Source organism: Trematomus bernacchii, unplaced genomic scaffold, assembly GCF_902827165.1.
Source record: "Trematomus bernacchii unplaced genomic scaffold, fTreBer1.1, whole genome shotgun sequence".
Taxonomy (NCBI): Eukaryota; Metazoa; Chordata; class Actinopteri; order Perciformes; family Nototheniidae; genus Trematomus; species Trematomus bernacchii.
The window spans coordinates 858,134-874,209 of record NW_022987620.1 but is presented as its reverse complement, the minus strand read 5'-3'; the positions used below and the strand labels follow the sequence as shown (position 1 = coordinate 874,209).

The window sequence follows — 16,076 nt, the reverse complement described above, 5'->3', positions numbered from 1 at the left end:
ATAAGCAAGAATAACACATCAACAAATTATAACTAAAGATTTTCATTGGGAAACATTTCGCGAATGGGGTAACACAAATGGGGTAATGTAAAATGGGGTAACACAAATGGGGTAACAGTAACACAATGGTGATCAGCAAACATTGTTTAGCTTTTAGTAAATTAGAGATACAAAAACAACAAAGCTGTAATTACAGCTCATCGCCATTGATTTGCTTTAGAGTGCGTTACAGAGTTCTTATCTTGGAAATGAAAATCTGTTACTTTAACCTGCAAGAAAGGCAAAAGGCATTTCCAGGAATCAGGTGGGTTGCAAGTCAAATTTGGGCCATTTTAAAAAACTGACATTTCTAAAAAGGTTTGGTCTCATTTTGAACTGGAGCATCTGCAGAATGATTGTATATCTTATACAGTTTGTTATAATTCCCTAAAGTTAGGCATTATATGAGATGATTAAATCCCTGTTTTTGCTATCTTCACCGCCAGCTCGACTGTAGCCAAAAGTAACAATTGAGTGAGATCCAACTCTTGTTTAGTTAGGGGAGGGCGAGAAATGCACACCTGGGGAAGATCTGGGGCCTCATTTATAAAGCCTTGCGTAGGATTGACGTGGGAAGGTTGCTTACGTAGGACAAAGCAAATAAATACGCACAGACACTTTCCAATTCATAAAAGACTGCGTACCGGCGCAGGACTTGCGTACGGCACATCCTACGCCGGTTTCCCTTTATAAATCACAATCAACTCGAAATGCGGCGCAGCTTTTGCGGGCTTCACGTAACGCCCATATTTGCCTATAAATAGTCAAAGAAACGCCCATTCATTCATTCATTCTGACTGACTGCATGAAGAAGATCGCAGGAAATTACGACCGAACAGCTAAAAAAGACATCTCACACCGTGTCAGATTTAGGTTATTTTGGGGAGGTCGAGATAAATCATATTGTTTGGTGGATGCAGTTTAAACCAGAGTAGCAGCATGGAGGTCGGATCGTCACCAAAATAAATAAATAAGTGGTCCGAAAAAAGTTAATGACAAAAAAAATACACATAGCCTTCCTCAGGCAGTGTGTTTGTCCCGGGGACAGGAGACACCCCCTTGATGAGAAACTGTAAGAAATGATCGGGGAATCCCTCCGGAGTGGAGTCATGACGACTGGATCTGAATTATGTTTTTGTATTTGGTGGTTTGTGTTCCAGCTTTCGATCAGCAACTATATATCCATAATCCACCAGTTAAAGGAAATACAACTAATGTGTTGTGTTATATTAGCTGTACAATTTACCACATATGGTGTTATTAGTTTCCATACCTCCTGTGTTTTACGAGCGACTTATCAAGTAGGCTATTGGCGAACGGCATAAAACATGATTAAACATGATAGTATATAAAACCATGCTCGTATCTATACAACCTATAGAAATGCAAAACGGCGTCAGTTTAAAGTAATTCTGTCCTCCTGCTTACCGCATCATTTATGAGAATACATTTCTTAACAAGAGAACATAATCGAGGGGTGATCAATAACATTTCCGTATTTATTTATTTCTCCAAGTTATGTTTTTGTGTGCACTGAGGACTCTCAAACAGGCGTTCGTTTAATCATTTTAAGATTGGCGTTAATAATGAATTCAATATATGATTCATGAGAGGTAACATTTTATTCATGGTATTATTTCCACATATTTCTCTCCATTCTTCCTTCTGCCAACGGTGTCGCAGTTTCTCGTCTCTCCCGTTTTTGTGCTTAGTGCGTAGGCTACGCATGGGTCAGAGTTTGCGTGGAGGGCCGCACATTTTCCCGTCAAGTTTGATTTTTATAAATCGCAAACATTGCGTAGAAACTGGCGTACGCCATCTTTTGAGCGTACGCACCGTTTATAAATGAGGCCCCTGACCTCTAAAAGGTGCACTTTTCTAGTTTGGATCAGCACATATGTTTTGTTGGAAGCCTAATGATCTAATAAAGGTATCATCAAACTGTTAAAAAACACGGAAACATTTATTTTTCTTCCCCTCAGTATCAAAAAACGACCTACAGTATCATGCACCCTCGTCTCTTTTGTCAAAGTCAAATGCTTTTGGCTTCCTGAGAAAATAACTCCATTATACCCTTGCATCTTCTGGCTGACTTTGTGGGATTTCAAGAAAAAAAGGAACCTTTCCAGTGGACAAAGTGACTTTTGCTATTTGCTTGTCCCAACTAAAAAGGAAATTCCTTTAAAAAAAAGAAAAAGAACATCTCCCCATACTGTACACCACTACAGTGGGGCCAGCTGCTGTATTTGCCCAGCGGTGTCCACGTGTCACGTCTCCATTTAAAATGCCATGTTCTCTATAAGTGTTGGAGACGGGGGCCGTAACAAACGTTGATCTGTGTAATTAACTGTGTAAATGCAGCTTTGTAATTAAGACACAGGAAAGCTCTCCCCTAAATTAGGTCGTCAAGGTCGAGGCAAGATGGAACAGAATGGCTTTCAGCTTCTCTGTAAAATAATGTGAGGAATAAAAAAGATCTGGTTATGTTTTGGTTATGTAAAATGGTGCGATTTTTCATTCGCAGCCAGGTACATGCATCCTGCAGGCGTGCTGTGAAATCGTTCCCCTGCGGAGCAAAAGTCTTTGGCAATTAACAGATTGCAGGTTATTAAGCCCTTAGGATTAGCGCAACTGGCTCCTATTGACATTTGTTTTGATATGAAAGAGGTACCAGATGTGTCCAGTGTGTGATGATTCTGTTTAGTTTTGGTTTAGTTGTGTGTTTTTTTTGTGTTTTCTTCTGTCTCCCCCTCCCTTCTCTGTTTTCCACTGCAGGGCTGGTGTGTGACAGGGAGTTGGCTGGCTCCTCCCAGCAGCAGACGAGGCACACCTGTTTTCACTCACCTCTTCAACCTGTTGACATAAAAGCCCGGTCCTCATGCCACTTCCCTGCCAGATAATTCCGTCGTGTTCGACCCTCCTGTGTGTCTCGCTGCTCTCCTCGTCCCTGTGATCTCGTCGCCTGGATTTTTGTCTCCTGTCCTTTCTGTCTCCGTGCCAGCCAGCATCCTGCCTCCACTGCCATTACCTGTGCCTCTGCTTAAAATAAACGTTTTGTTTTTGACCATCTCTCTCTCTAAGGGGCCCTTTACACGAGAACGAAACGGCTTGTATCTGCATAGTTTCTCTTGCGTATAGCCCTATTATTTACACGAGGCCGTAACAAACGGACCCCACAAACGATAACGGGTCCCAAGGTGGATAGATTTGCAAACGAAACGCTCTGGGGGGTCAAACGAGTCCGTGTAATCGCCTCAATACGAATATTTCCTGAAAAAATAACGATAGCCCCGCCTCTCCTGCTCACTGCTGTAGCATGGCCAGTAGCTCCTGTCAGTAGCTACTGCTAGTGCTACTGAACATGCTACAGATGTTAGTACAAAATCTACAGCTCCTCTACCACAACCATCAGCAACAAGTGGACATGGAGAATTACATGAACTACTACATGTTGCTAAATCCACCGCGGGGCATAAACAGAAGGGTAGCCATGGCAACATTGCTGCGGGGCTGCTCCGGGGTCTTCTTCGCTGCTTTTGGTGTATTTTGTGGCGGAAGTTACAGCGCCACTTACAGTCCCGGCATATGTACTACAGCGTGTCCAGCGCTTTCGAGCGGTCTCGTGTGGAAGTACAGCGCCACTTACAGTCCCGGCATATGTACTACAGCGTTTCCAGCGGTCTCGTTTGAACAGACACGTTAAATGAAACGAATGCATATGAATGGAAGACTTTTTTGAAAGCGCATACTGTGCATAAACGCAAACGTTCCCGTGTACATATGGCCTAAGTCTTTTGCTTTGGGGTCCAATATCTCTAGGCCGTAACACAGTGCTTCAGCTCTGAAAGCCCTTTGATGAATAGCAGTTTAGAAATACACCTTTGATCTGCAATACAGTGTGTAATTGTTGGATGCTTTTATGCAAATAGCGTAGCGTGAAAGCAGGAGCTGATTGGAGGATGCCTAACAAACTCACCTTATCAGCCTGTCTCATGTAGCAGTAGAGGATTCCTCTCATGCACTTGATGGCAGAATGCTCCATTTCATGGGTCCGCCCCATATCGTCATCAATGCGTCTGCATAGAGACAGAAAAGGGAAGAACAAAGATTACAGTCTGACATTATATGGACCAAATACTAAACGGGCATATTGGGCCTCTGTTTCAAGTTATTGCTAACATTTAATGTTGGAAAGTCTCAAAAGGAGATGAACGAGACAGAGATGCAAAATGTCTACGAATAGATACAAAAAGAGCAAAAAGAGACCTAAAATGACCAAGAGACCCAAATTGCTCAAAATAGATTCAAAACTAACAGAGGAACACAAAATATCTGGAAGGAGACACAAAATGATTAAAAAGAGACATAATACCAAAACGACTACAAAGACGTCTCATTTGACACCATGGTTCTTGCTATTAGGAAAGGATAGGGGGCCCTTCAGATGTGTGTGCCCAGGGGCCCATTTCCTCATAATATGTCCACCTAGCTGCCCAATGAATAAGTCTTGATTAACTTGAAAGATGTAAATACTAAACAGACGAACACCAGAAAGTGCCAATCAATTTTCTTTCCTTGGTACAGACAAACTGAATTCAGTTACATTTCTAAATAAACGTTCAAACTGCATTCAAAAGTGGCCAAAGATGTAGTTTTATTTTTATTTCAGTATTTATGGGACTTTAACGTCAATCTAGATCGACAATAGTCAGTTCTAACTGGAATCTAAGATTGGCCACTTTCGAAAAAAACAACGTGAAAAGCCCAAACCCAAAAATTGGGATCCAAGCAATAAATCAGCAATGGGCAATGTTTGCAGTGTAAATGTAGCATTTGATAACTGTTTAAAGCGGGGATTGAAGTATTCACCTTTTCATCACAATGTCTAAACTATTCATCAGTGGCATTCAACAGTGGCAAAAAATCAATATGTTATTTGTAAAGCCTTAAAAAAAACATAACTTTTTAATGGTATACATATCATCCCAAATTCTGAGCACCAACATATTAAATAATAATGTTTTTATGAGCGTAATCTTGCTAAGATACAGCTCAAAAGTCGATCAATTACGGTGCCAGTGACCCCGGTGTTAGTCAGCATATTGCTGGTGGGCCTCAGAAGCACATTACAAAGGTCATGCTAATAATGACTTTGAGTATCGACAGAGGAAAGCAGAGCGGCAGAGGTGAAACTTCAATGGTAAATGATACATTAATCACGCTGACTGTTCGATGTGACCCTCCACATCAAAAGGGACTGCAGGCAGAGGATACAGCTTTTCATCTGCCAACGTCCTGTTTTAAAGTACTTCATTACCGGACTACAAGTTTTTAAATGTAATATGCATGAGGGGATCTAACATTGGCCAGGGGTTACAGTAACAACTTTTCAAAGTTAATTACAATTAATCAGGAAAATAAAATGGGTGTCAGAAAGGTTAAACAACTACAGGAAAATATGAGAATGAACTTCACTGGTCATTAGAGTTTCGCCTTTTTTGCTTCCCTTAAAGGTGGGGTAGGTAAGTTTGAGAAACCGGCTCGAGATCGCTAGAATTTGAAAATACACAACCGGAGAAAATCTGCCACTTCCTTACAGAGCCCGTCCTCCAACACACACGAACGCGCACATGACCAATGAGGGCACGAGATAAGTTTGTGCACAGATGGAAGGCTGACAGGCAGGTAGGCCATCCAGTTATTTTAGCCGGGATGGCTAAAATGATTGGTCGTGCTTTTTACAGTACTACGGCTTCCACAGATGACATTTTTTTATGGATTTTTTGTCAAAGCACTTAAGATATTCATTGCTATCGGGGTGTTAAGAGCATTCCATGGAATATAACAAAAAGTGTATCTCGAGCCGGTTTCTCAAACTTACCTACCCCACCTTTAAATGAGCTTTTTTCCAAGTATTGGAGAGGTAACATCCAATATACACATTAAGGTGTTTATTATTCTCATTTTGTCCATTTTCATCTGTCAATTTAAAAAAAAGAAAATGCAAAGTCTAATATATATATATGTATATATTAGGGCTGTCAAGTTAACGCGTTAATAACGCGTTAACGCAAAAAAAAAATTAACGCCACTAATTATTTTAACGCGATTAACGCATGTGTATTTTTTGTCCTCGGCCGCCGTAGTTTCAGAGCGCATCGAGTTTAAAATACCATCTACAAGCTGATGCTGACAGCCCCGCTCCTGCCGCCCGCTTGTGGCAGACCACACTTCCACGCTCACCGGCAGGCCCGGACTGGGCCATCGGGAGGACCGGGAGGGTGTGTGTATGTGTGGCGGCGAGCGAAGCACACCTTACGTGTTGTTGTTAGCATCTGGTGCTAGCTAGCTGAGCTAACGGATATAAGGAGCTGTTTCAATGAAAACAGAGGAGCGACATTTCGCCGACAACTGCGCCGAGCACTTGACTTTATGCAGGTAGCCAGACAGCACACTCAGCACGGACTAGTGCGCGCAACACCAGCTCATACACACAGCATAGATGCCTTGAGCTGCACATAGCTCCAACACACACACACCAACACACACACACCAACACACACACACACACACACACACACAACACACCACACACACACACACACAACACACACACACACACATCACAACACACACACACACACACACACACACACACACACACACACACACACACACCCACACAACACACACACACACAACACACACACACACACACACACACCCACAACACACCACACACACACAACACACCACACACACACACACACACACACACACACACACACACACACACACACACACACACACACACACACACACACACACACACACACACACACACACACACACACACACACACACACACACACACACACACACACACACACACACACACACACACTGTATTATTGTATGAGAGAGGTTCCAGGTTGAATTGAGGCGAATATTTGTAATGTTCAGAGGTTGTTGTGTTTAATATTCATGAGAATATTTGTCATTGTTCAAATGATAATAAACAAACATATAAACCATAGTTGATAAGAGTATTAAAAACTTGAAAAATATCCCTCTAAGGTACATTTAGAACAGATAAAAAATGTGCGATTAATTTGCGATTAAATATTTTAATCGACTGACAGCCCTAGTATATATATATATATATATATATATATATATATATATATATATGTATATATAACGTATAAAGTCTACTTAAAATAGGACTTCAAAGGCCCAGCACAGACCCACACAGACACTTCCACACACTGGGCGTGAAAGTAATGGCACTAGCCAAGCCTGTCAGATGAGAATCATCTTAATTAAATCTCAGTGACAATTCTAATAGAAGGCAGCCATGACTGATGACTGAGATCTGCCGCTGGTCACATCACTGCAGCACTCTATTTTTACCCTCTGTCTTCCCCTTCCATCCCATTCTTCCACCCATCCTTTCCATCTTATTTGATCTGTCCTCTTATCTCACCCTTTGTACACTTCACCTTCTCCTCTGTATCTCAACCTTTAGTATCTCCTTCTTTCCCTACATTCCCTTTCTGTCTCGATCCGCCAAATCTCCTTCTCACCCCACTTCTTTTCCTCCCTCCTTTCTCCTCTGTCCTATTACAGGCTCATTTCGTGGAAGTGCTCTTTTCCCTCGAAACTAATCACAGAGGAAGGCAGGCATCAAGTGCAGAGACGGTTGATAAAGGAGTTGTAGGGGCTTTTAGACGATTCTCTGTGAAATCCTAAAGTGTTCTCCTTGAACCAACCAACAATCCCTATGTGTTTGAAAAGCAAAGCCTCCAAATGACAGAGGACGATTAGAGATCAGGGTCAGTAAGCATGAAATAGAAATGAATGGAACAAAACGAGAAAGAAGGGATTCGGAGGGCAGAAGCGTAAACCGATGAAAACTCAGGATTCCCGGTCTGTTCCGCTCTATAAAGTCGCTTTAAGTGATCTATCCATCCATTTTAGGGTTCCTTTACATCAATTCTGCTGTAGTGCTGGTAAAATCTCTCACAACTTATATGACAAATATAATAAAGGGCATTTGGTTAGCCTAATGGAGATACAGTTCTTCAAAGTAGAAATGTGCCCTGTTTGTATATTGGATTTGATATGTCATACGGTTGTGTGAATCTCTCCTCTAAGGTACAGGATCTGTAGGTCAATGTGGTTGGTGCAATCGTAGTTTAGCGACCGTTACTAGGCATGGCAGGTGTGTCAGACTTTGGGTGTTCTCCACATGTTACTATGGTGTTCATGGGCTGTAGTAAAAGCAATACTCAACAGTTTGGGGAGTTTCTATGATCTGCGTTTCAAAAATGAAAAAAACAGCAACCAAGTGAATGGACGATTTCGTTTGTTAATCTTTCAAGAGTGTGATCAGTAATCCGCTTAAAACTGCATTACCTTCTGGAAAAAAAGTCTCAAAAATGTATTCTGTGAGCATCATATCACAGAACTAGAGACATCCTAGCTAATGTTTTTGCTTTGAAATGCATAACTTTTTCTACCTTTAGGTGTTTAGCTAATCCGGTATTTTCAAACCTCCAAAACTGAGACTTTTGAATAACTGCTGTGTTTTAGTCTGGAAAGAAAAACGAGGATGCAAACAGCCAAGTTCACTTCCTGATTGGGTCACAACTTGTCCTTCCAAGATTTGTCACATCTCTCTCACGTGAACCACTATGACTAACAACATCAACCTTGACTAGCAGAGGCAAATTCAATTTGGCTAACAAATTACAGGCGTTGCCGACCCTGTTGTATATGCTAGCAGCTGGCGGGAAGATATATTCTGCATTTTATACTGCTACTAATGCAAACATGATTAGGAGGAAAGTGATGTTTGGAGCTATTTGAGACAATTTTCTTGACCTGTGGCATTAGGATAATCTGCTTCCTAGTTACAACAGCACGCCCATGCCCAGTTTACAGAAATAGTCATCTGATATTTTATTTCTTAAGCGTGAAGATGATTCCTGAAACAGCTAAGCACCAATTTACCTGTACGAATGAATGCAAATGAAGACACCCATTGCCATATGCAGGGTTCTTACACCTTTTCCAAAGTCAAATTCAAGCACTTTTCAAGCATTTTCAAGGTGCATTTTCAAGCTTTTCAAGCATCTTACAGCTGTTGTAAATTACATATTTATATACACATACTTATACTCAAATGATTATTTCCCTACCTCACATTAAATCAGATGTTCTTTATGCTATAAACAACCAAATGTGTGTTTCATAATAGCATTCTACATGAGGATGAAAAATTAAAAATGTTAGAAAAGAAAACTAAGTTTAATATTTCAAAATGAGTAACCGATCTGTACGTAGACTGGGCATCCCATATAACCTGGCTGAGCCAATATAAAACAATCAGCCAAATAACTTTTCAATATATTATTGATTACTATTTTTGAGGTACTTTTAGGTTGGCAGTAAACATAAGTCAGAGGTAACTGGTGTACTTTTCCTCCACTACATGTATTTAATACCTTTAGTTACTTCACAGATGTGGATGAATGATGTGAAATATAATCAAGTGTTAAATCAGACTTTAGTTCCACCTGGAGTAAATTCACAAGCTACTCTGTAGTATACAAAGTCATTCAAACTAGCTGCACCTTTAAGAACACTTTAATGATCAATCATTATAAAACATATCATATACAATTATTAGGGATGCTCCGATCGCCAATTTTGGAGCCGATCGCCGGAATCAGTATCGGCCGATACCGATCGCCGATCCGATCGAGTGGGCGGGGCCTATGGGGATTTTCCATTTAAAGTGATGTTTAAAACTCAGTTAATGGGGCTCATTCACTGGCGCTTCCACAAACCAACCAACCAACATAATTATTACATTCAAATGAAGTACATTATTCAAGTTCACATTAACTTGGGATAATAACACGGGAGAAATGAGCGGAAGCGCTCTCTTTTCCTCTCTCCCCCTCTCTCCCCCTCTCTCTCTCTCCTGACAGCCCGTCAGTATCTCCTGCAGCTCATTGATCCAGTAATGAGTGACCCGACAGTGAAGAATAAATATATTTATAACTAGTTTAGCTTGTTCCAGAGGTAGATAAAATAGCTAAGTGTGTTAGGTCTAACTCTTACTGTGTGTTCTGCTCCGCTCACCGGTCCGTCACAGCGGGTGGAGCTGCAGGATTTCTGCTTCACACACACGTTGCATACCGCTATTTTATTGTCATTTTCGGACACTTAAAATACTGCCAGACTAGTGAAGCGAGCTTGTTTTGCCGCGCACAGAGAAAAGTGTCATGTATTTTACATGCAACGATAGCCTAATCTAAAATGCTCTACTACCGCGTACCTTTCGTGTGGTGTGTGGCTCGTCAGCGCAGACTCTCGCATCGTTATTGTTGCACACTTTGCAGGAGGCTACTCTTGGGCTTCACTTGACCCTCGTCTTAGCCATGGCTTGTATTTGTCTTCTGCTAGCCAACGCTCGTTGAAACGGCAACCTCCTGGCATCCTGTCATCTATCACTCATCAGAATGCCCAGGTCACACACGTAACAAAAACACTTGCCGGTCAAGCGCATTGCGCGGGAAGGCCGGAGCGGAGCTGTTTTATGTAAAAGCGAAGCAATTAAGCGCGCTCCGACTTCTTTATTTTCTTTTAATCTAAAAAGCGAAGTAAAGCATTTACAATTTCAAGCACTTTATCCCAAATTCAAGCACCATTCCCAAAATTCAAGCACTTTTCAAACCTTGAAAACACCTCGTACAATTTCAAGCATTTTCAAGGATTTCCAGCACCCGTACGCACCCTGCATATGATTCCTTAAAACCTGCGTTCATGCAACACATCCTGCATGATGAAACTGTTAAGAGTGCAAGAGGGAGTTTTTGTGTACTCACCGGTAGGCCAGAGCCAGGGCCCAGGCACTGGCAGCACAGTACAGGGAGTCCCGGACCTTGGCCTCTTTGCAGGTGGAGCATGTTTTGATGGGGAAGAGGCCAGTGGTGGGACTCTGGTAGTTCAGGATGGTTGTCTTGACTAGATAGGAAGAGACGGAGTAGAAGAGAATAGTTGTGACGCAACACCTCTTGCAAAAAGAGCTATGGTATTATTACACCCACCAACATTAGTTGAAAGAACAGGGAAATCAAGTGTAATATGGAAGCTGGCTAGGTAGTAATGCTTCATTAGCATTTCATAAAATAATAAATAAATGACCATGTATGCAGCCAGTGCAGCTTTATGTTCTAAACACAATTTGTATTCACATCATTACTCAACTTACACTGAGAATGCAGTTTTTGAGAGCATGTACCTTGATGCTCCCACACACTTTGAATGACCTTCTCTAGTCTGTTTTACTCCTACACAGGTACTGCTCTGAAGCAACATTGCTCCCATCACACATAAGTACCAAATGCATTTTTCATCAATTTCCAGATGTTAAAGAACAGATGTGTAGAGCAAGTGTCCTTCAGCTTTGCACTGTCAGCTGGACAAGAGGCGGTCCCAGGGTCAGAGAGGACACTGTAATTGACCACCAGCATCTATTTCTTCTACTTTCTTTTCTTTTGTTGCCAGGCTAGAATGCATTTGTGAAGTTTGGGAATCTAACTTTTATCCAGCTCCTCAAGCAGGGTTACAGCTTCCTCCTGGACCTGTGCACTTCCTCCAGCTGTGCAGATCTTGCTCCTGCTTCATCCTTTCATGCTTATTCACACTCCAAAAAACTACATTACATTATGTTCAATTTGATTTAGAAAATGTTAGGCCAAGTTGTTATGCAGAAATGTTTTATTTTTAGTAAAATTAGGTTAAAATTCATGTAATAAAGTGATTATGAGAAAAGCCTGGTTTGTGTAGTGGAGGCATGTACAGTTCACACTGTAAGAGTGTGATAACAGATGGATGCCTTCTCAAGATGAGAAGTGTGAGTGGTGATGTGCGAAGTGTGAATGGCAGCAGCAGAATAATACCATCAAAAGCCAAGGCAGGAAAATTGTCTTTTCTTGGCTCACCAAGGAAAATCTAAAAACGAAACCATGAATAGATAAGAAAATCATCACGTTTTTCTGTATTTTTTTGATCACATGAATAGCATTTGGGATACAAAATTCCTGGAATAATATCATTTGGACTAAGAGCACCATTTTTGCTCGTCCAGAATATTAAAATAGTGCTGCATTAGCTAACAACAGCCAGTGTACTGTATACACAGTATGTGAATGTCGTGCAAGGCATTCACATGATAGACATGGAGTTGTGCAAGTTGACTTGCGTGTTATGTGCACATACTTCACCAGCAGTTTCAGACGCAATCTAGACTAACATGAAGAGAAAGAGACATTTTCATTTTGCCATTAGGGTTTTTAGGATTGAATTCAATAGAGTGTGATCAGGGGACATATCTAGAAACATTCAGAGAACACTCTCAGAAACTCTCTCTAGCAACTCTCAGCAAAGTCAGGACAGAAACATTGACCTTATTGATGAGGCGTTGTTGACCCTGTTGCTAGCTATTTTATTAAAAAAGTGTAATTGATCAGCAAAAAAAAACAGAGACAATGCACTTATGTGATTATAGGCCTAGGATGAAATTAATTGGTCTAATTGTAGAATTGTATCTTAATTAAGGCATGGTGTAGTTCTGTTTTATGTAATTCAGTTTAAGCCATAAACGTATTCACATGCTGATGGTTATTGTATTTATTTGCTTTCATTTCATACATTTCTACATGTTAATCTACCATAAACCATTTCCCTGAATTCAGTATTTTGTGAGAATATTCTCACAAGGAATACATGTTTGCACAAGCAAAACTTTATGAATATGGCCCCTGGTCTTTAAGGTTTTCAACAAGAGAAGGAGAATTGACGTGAACTTCTACTCTGCTGAAGGAACTCAGAGCAAACTGGCAATTCCAGCTCCAATGGTGTTCTACAATACGGCTGACCTCAACCTCTGGTCTCCCTCTGAGAGACTTCACTATACTAACACTTATTAGACAGTTACAAAATACAACTCTCCATGGCCTCTAGTGTTTCCGCTTTTCTGCACAGCATCAGAATGAAGAAATCAACCAAGAGAATGAAGAAAATTAACCAAGAGAACTTCTTCATGTGTTTCCTCAAACATGAACTCTGAGCCCAGCATATTGCTTACATTACATTACATTACATTTGGCTGACGCTTTTATCCAAACCCACTTACAATATAAGTGCAAAAACCATAAAGATTAAAACTCTGAACAACAAGGAAAGTGTAGATATATTCACTTCAAGCAAGTCTTAACATTGTAAGGTCTGCTGAATTAGATACAAAGCCTACATTAACATTTTTTTCAATCATTTAATTCCCTAGGTACAATCGAAACAGATGCGTTTTCCGTCTGCGAAAGATGATATGTAGAGTTCCTGCAGTCCTGATCTCAATGAGTCAGGATAGCAAACTGGCATGTTTTTGAGGGGTACCTGGGTCCCTCTTGACACCGAGCAAAGCATGCACATGCTGGAGTGTATGGTTTAACAAAGGCCTGGATGTAGGAAGGGGCTGATCCCCTCACAGCTCGGCCAGTACCAGTGTCTTGAAGCGTATTCTGGCAGCCACTGGCAGCCACTGAAGGGAGCGAAGGAGAGGTGTTAGTGTGGGAGAACATGGGGAGGTTGAAGAGCAGTCGGGCTGCAGCATTCTGAGTTAGCTGTAGAGGTCGGATGATTGCTTCAATTCATTTATTCATTTATTTAACAGGGACAGTGCACATTAATGAACATTTCTGTAAATATGAGTTAGCCAAGAGACTATTAAAAAAGGTCACCTATTATGCAAAATCCACTTTTTCATGTCTTTTATACATAAACATGTCCCCCCTCTCACTTTTTGTCCTGATCCATTTATATAAAAACCTGTCTGAAAATGAGCTTTTCTCAGATTTTGGCCACTTTATGATGTCATAACGATTTTTTGGCTTGTGTAACCATGAGCCAATAACCAACCAAGGTAACCCCCCTCCCCCCCCACCTTATCACCTGAATCTCCTCCTAGAGCACCATTGTGTTATTTTTAACCAAATATCTCTCAGAGGGGCGTGGGGAGTAGCTCCTTATTTTCATCTAGAGCAGTGGTTCCCAAACGGTGTGCCGCGGCACACTGGTGTGCCGTGAGGCAAGTCCGGGTGTGCCGTGGGATTTTGTGACAACCATACGTTATTATTGCAATATACAACTACACAAAAATAATTATTTTTTAATTTACTATATCAGTACTTTGTATGCACTCATTTCATAATACAGAGGCAAACTCTATACCTAAAAACAATTCTTTAAAAAAAAATCCTCACAGAACCCCATATTTCGCTGTTAACGCAGTTGCAGGTGGGAATTATAAGACCGTGACACATCGAAGGCTGAAGGACAACATTAAAACAGAGAAACACGCAAGAGGGAAAATGGAGCGCTTTCTTGTGCGGAGCAAACCACCAACCACCAGTGCAGAGACTGCCGACAACCCACCACCGAAAGAAAAGAGGAAAAAAACTGTCAGCAGACAGTATCATGAAAGTTACCTGTCTTATGGCACTGCAGGCGAGCGGCAGATTTTCCCTACAAATAGACGAACCTACTGACATAAGTGGGGCTGCCCAACTTCTGGCAAACGTCAGATATGTTGATGCTGACTCTATCAAAGAGACGTTTTTCTTCTGCAAAGAAATGGAAAGCCATACTACGGGAGAAGAAATATTCAGGGTAACTAATAACTATTTAAAAGAGAACAGTCTGACCTGGAATATGTGCGTCAGTCTTTGCACAGATGCGCGGCAAGCATGACGGGGAAAGTGAAAGGATTTATTGCTAAGGTGAGAGCACAAAACCCACATATCGTGACAAACCACTGCATTTTGCATAGAGAGGCATTAGTTGCCAAAACCATGGCCCCGGAGTTGACTGAGGTGCTGAATCAGGCTGTGCAGATGGTGAATTACATCAAATCAAGGCCCCTGAAATCTCGCCTCTTCTCCCAGCTGTGCGCCGAGATGGGAGCCGACCACCAAAGACTGATCCTCCACAATTTTTTATTTTGTGACCTGTCTGGTTTAAATGAGTGTGTTGCTGCTTTGATGAAGCCTAATTTGATAAAGTTTCAAATTAATTTCAGAAATATTTCATTAATAAATATTTCATGAGTAATATAGTTGTCTTTGTCACATTTTATTTGACATTAGTAAATAATTATGCACATTTACAGATATTTTACATGATATGAGTGATAACACGTGTTATAAGGGCTATTTTGCACAATAGGTGTGCCTTGAGATTTTTACTTGTCCTTTGGTGTGCCTTGGGCACAAAAAGTTTGGGAACCACTGATCAAGAGTAACAGACAGAGAATCAGCACTTTTGAAACAGGGCTGAAACAGAGGGGATTATGGGATGCTGCAATGATCTGTTTGGTGTTTGGAGCCAATCAGAGACATGTTTTGTATATATCTGAGACCTATAATATATTGATGAAAAACAGTATAATAGGGGACCTTTAAAATACCAATGGTTAGTTGTTTTGAAAAAATACCAATACTTGACTTAAGATGTGTATATATTACATGCACTTAAAGGGGACCTATCATGCAAAATGCACTTTTGTATGTCTTTTATACATGAATATGTGTCCCCGGTATTCCAGGGAACTCACCAAGTGTCAGAAAACACAACCCTCTCTATTTTCCTCCATACCCAAATCTCTAAAAAAGGGGCTGCAACGGATCTGATAAAAACTGATCCAGATTTGAACACTGTCACTATTGGGCCAACTCCACCAATCAGGAGGAGACAGCCACGGCCATTGCCGTTCGAAAGCGCTGGAGACGCTGTAGTACATATGCCAGGCCTGTAGGTGGTGCTGTTCTCACAGAATCACCCCTTGCAAAAACAGGGGTAAAAAAGTGCAAATTGAGCTAAATGAGGCATGGCTAAAATGCATGATCTGTTTGGTATTTTGAAAAAAAGATATATATAAATATGCCTTACAGTATATAGGTATGGTC

At 41.1% G+C, this 16,076-nt stretch overlaps 1 protein-coding gene across 4 annotated transcripts in view; it reads right to left on the bottom strand.

Annotated features, from left to right (window-relative positions):
* phkb (phosphorylase kinase, beta) overlaps window positions 1-16,076 on the bottom strand; it is a 155,487-nt gene that overhangs the window by 116,642 nt on the left and 22,769 nt on the right. For all 4 annotated transcript variants that reach the window (XM_034132728.1, XM_034132730.1, XM_034132727.1 and 1 more), the window contains 2 exons: window positions 10,938-11,076; window positions 4,016-4,115 (listed from right to left, as the gene is read on the bottom strand). In XM_034132728.1, the coding sequence (XP_033988619.1) occupies window positions 4,016-4,115; window positions 10,938-11,076 (239 nt within the window). The remainder of the gene's footprint in view (window positions 1-4,015; window positions 4,116-10,937; window positions 11,077-16,076) is intronic.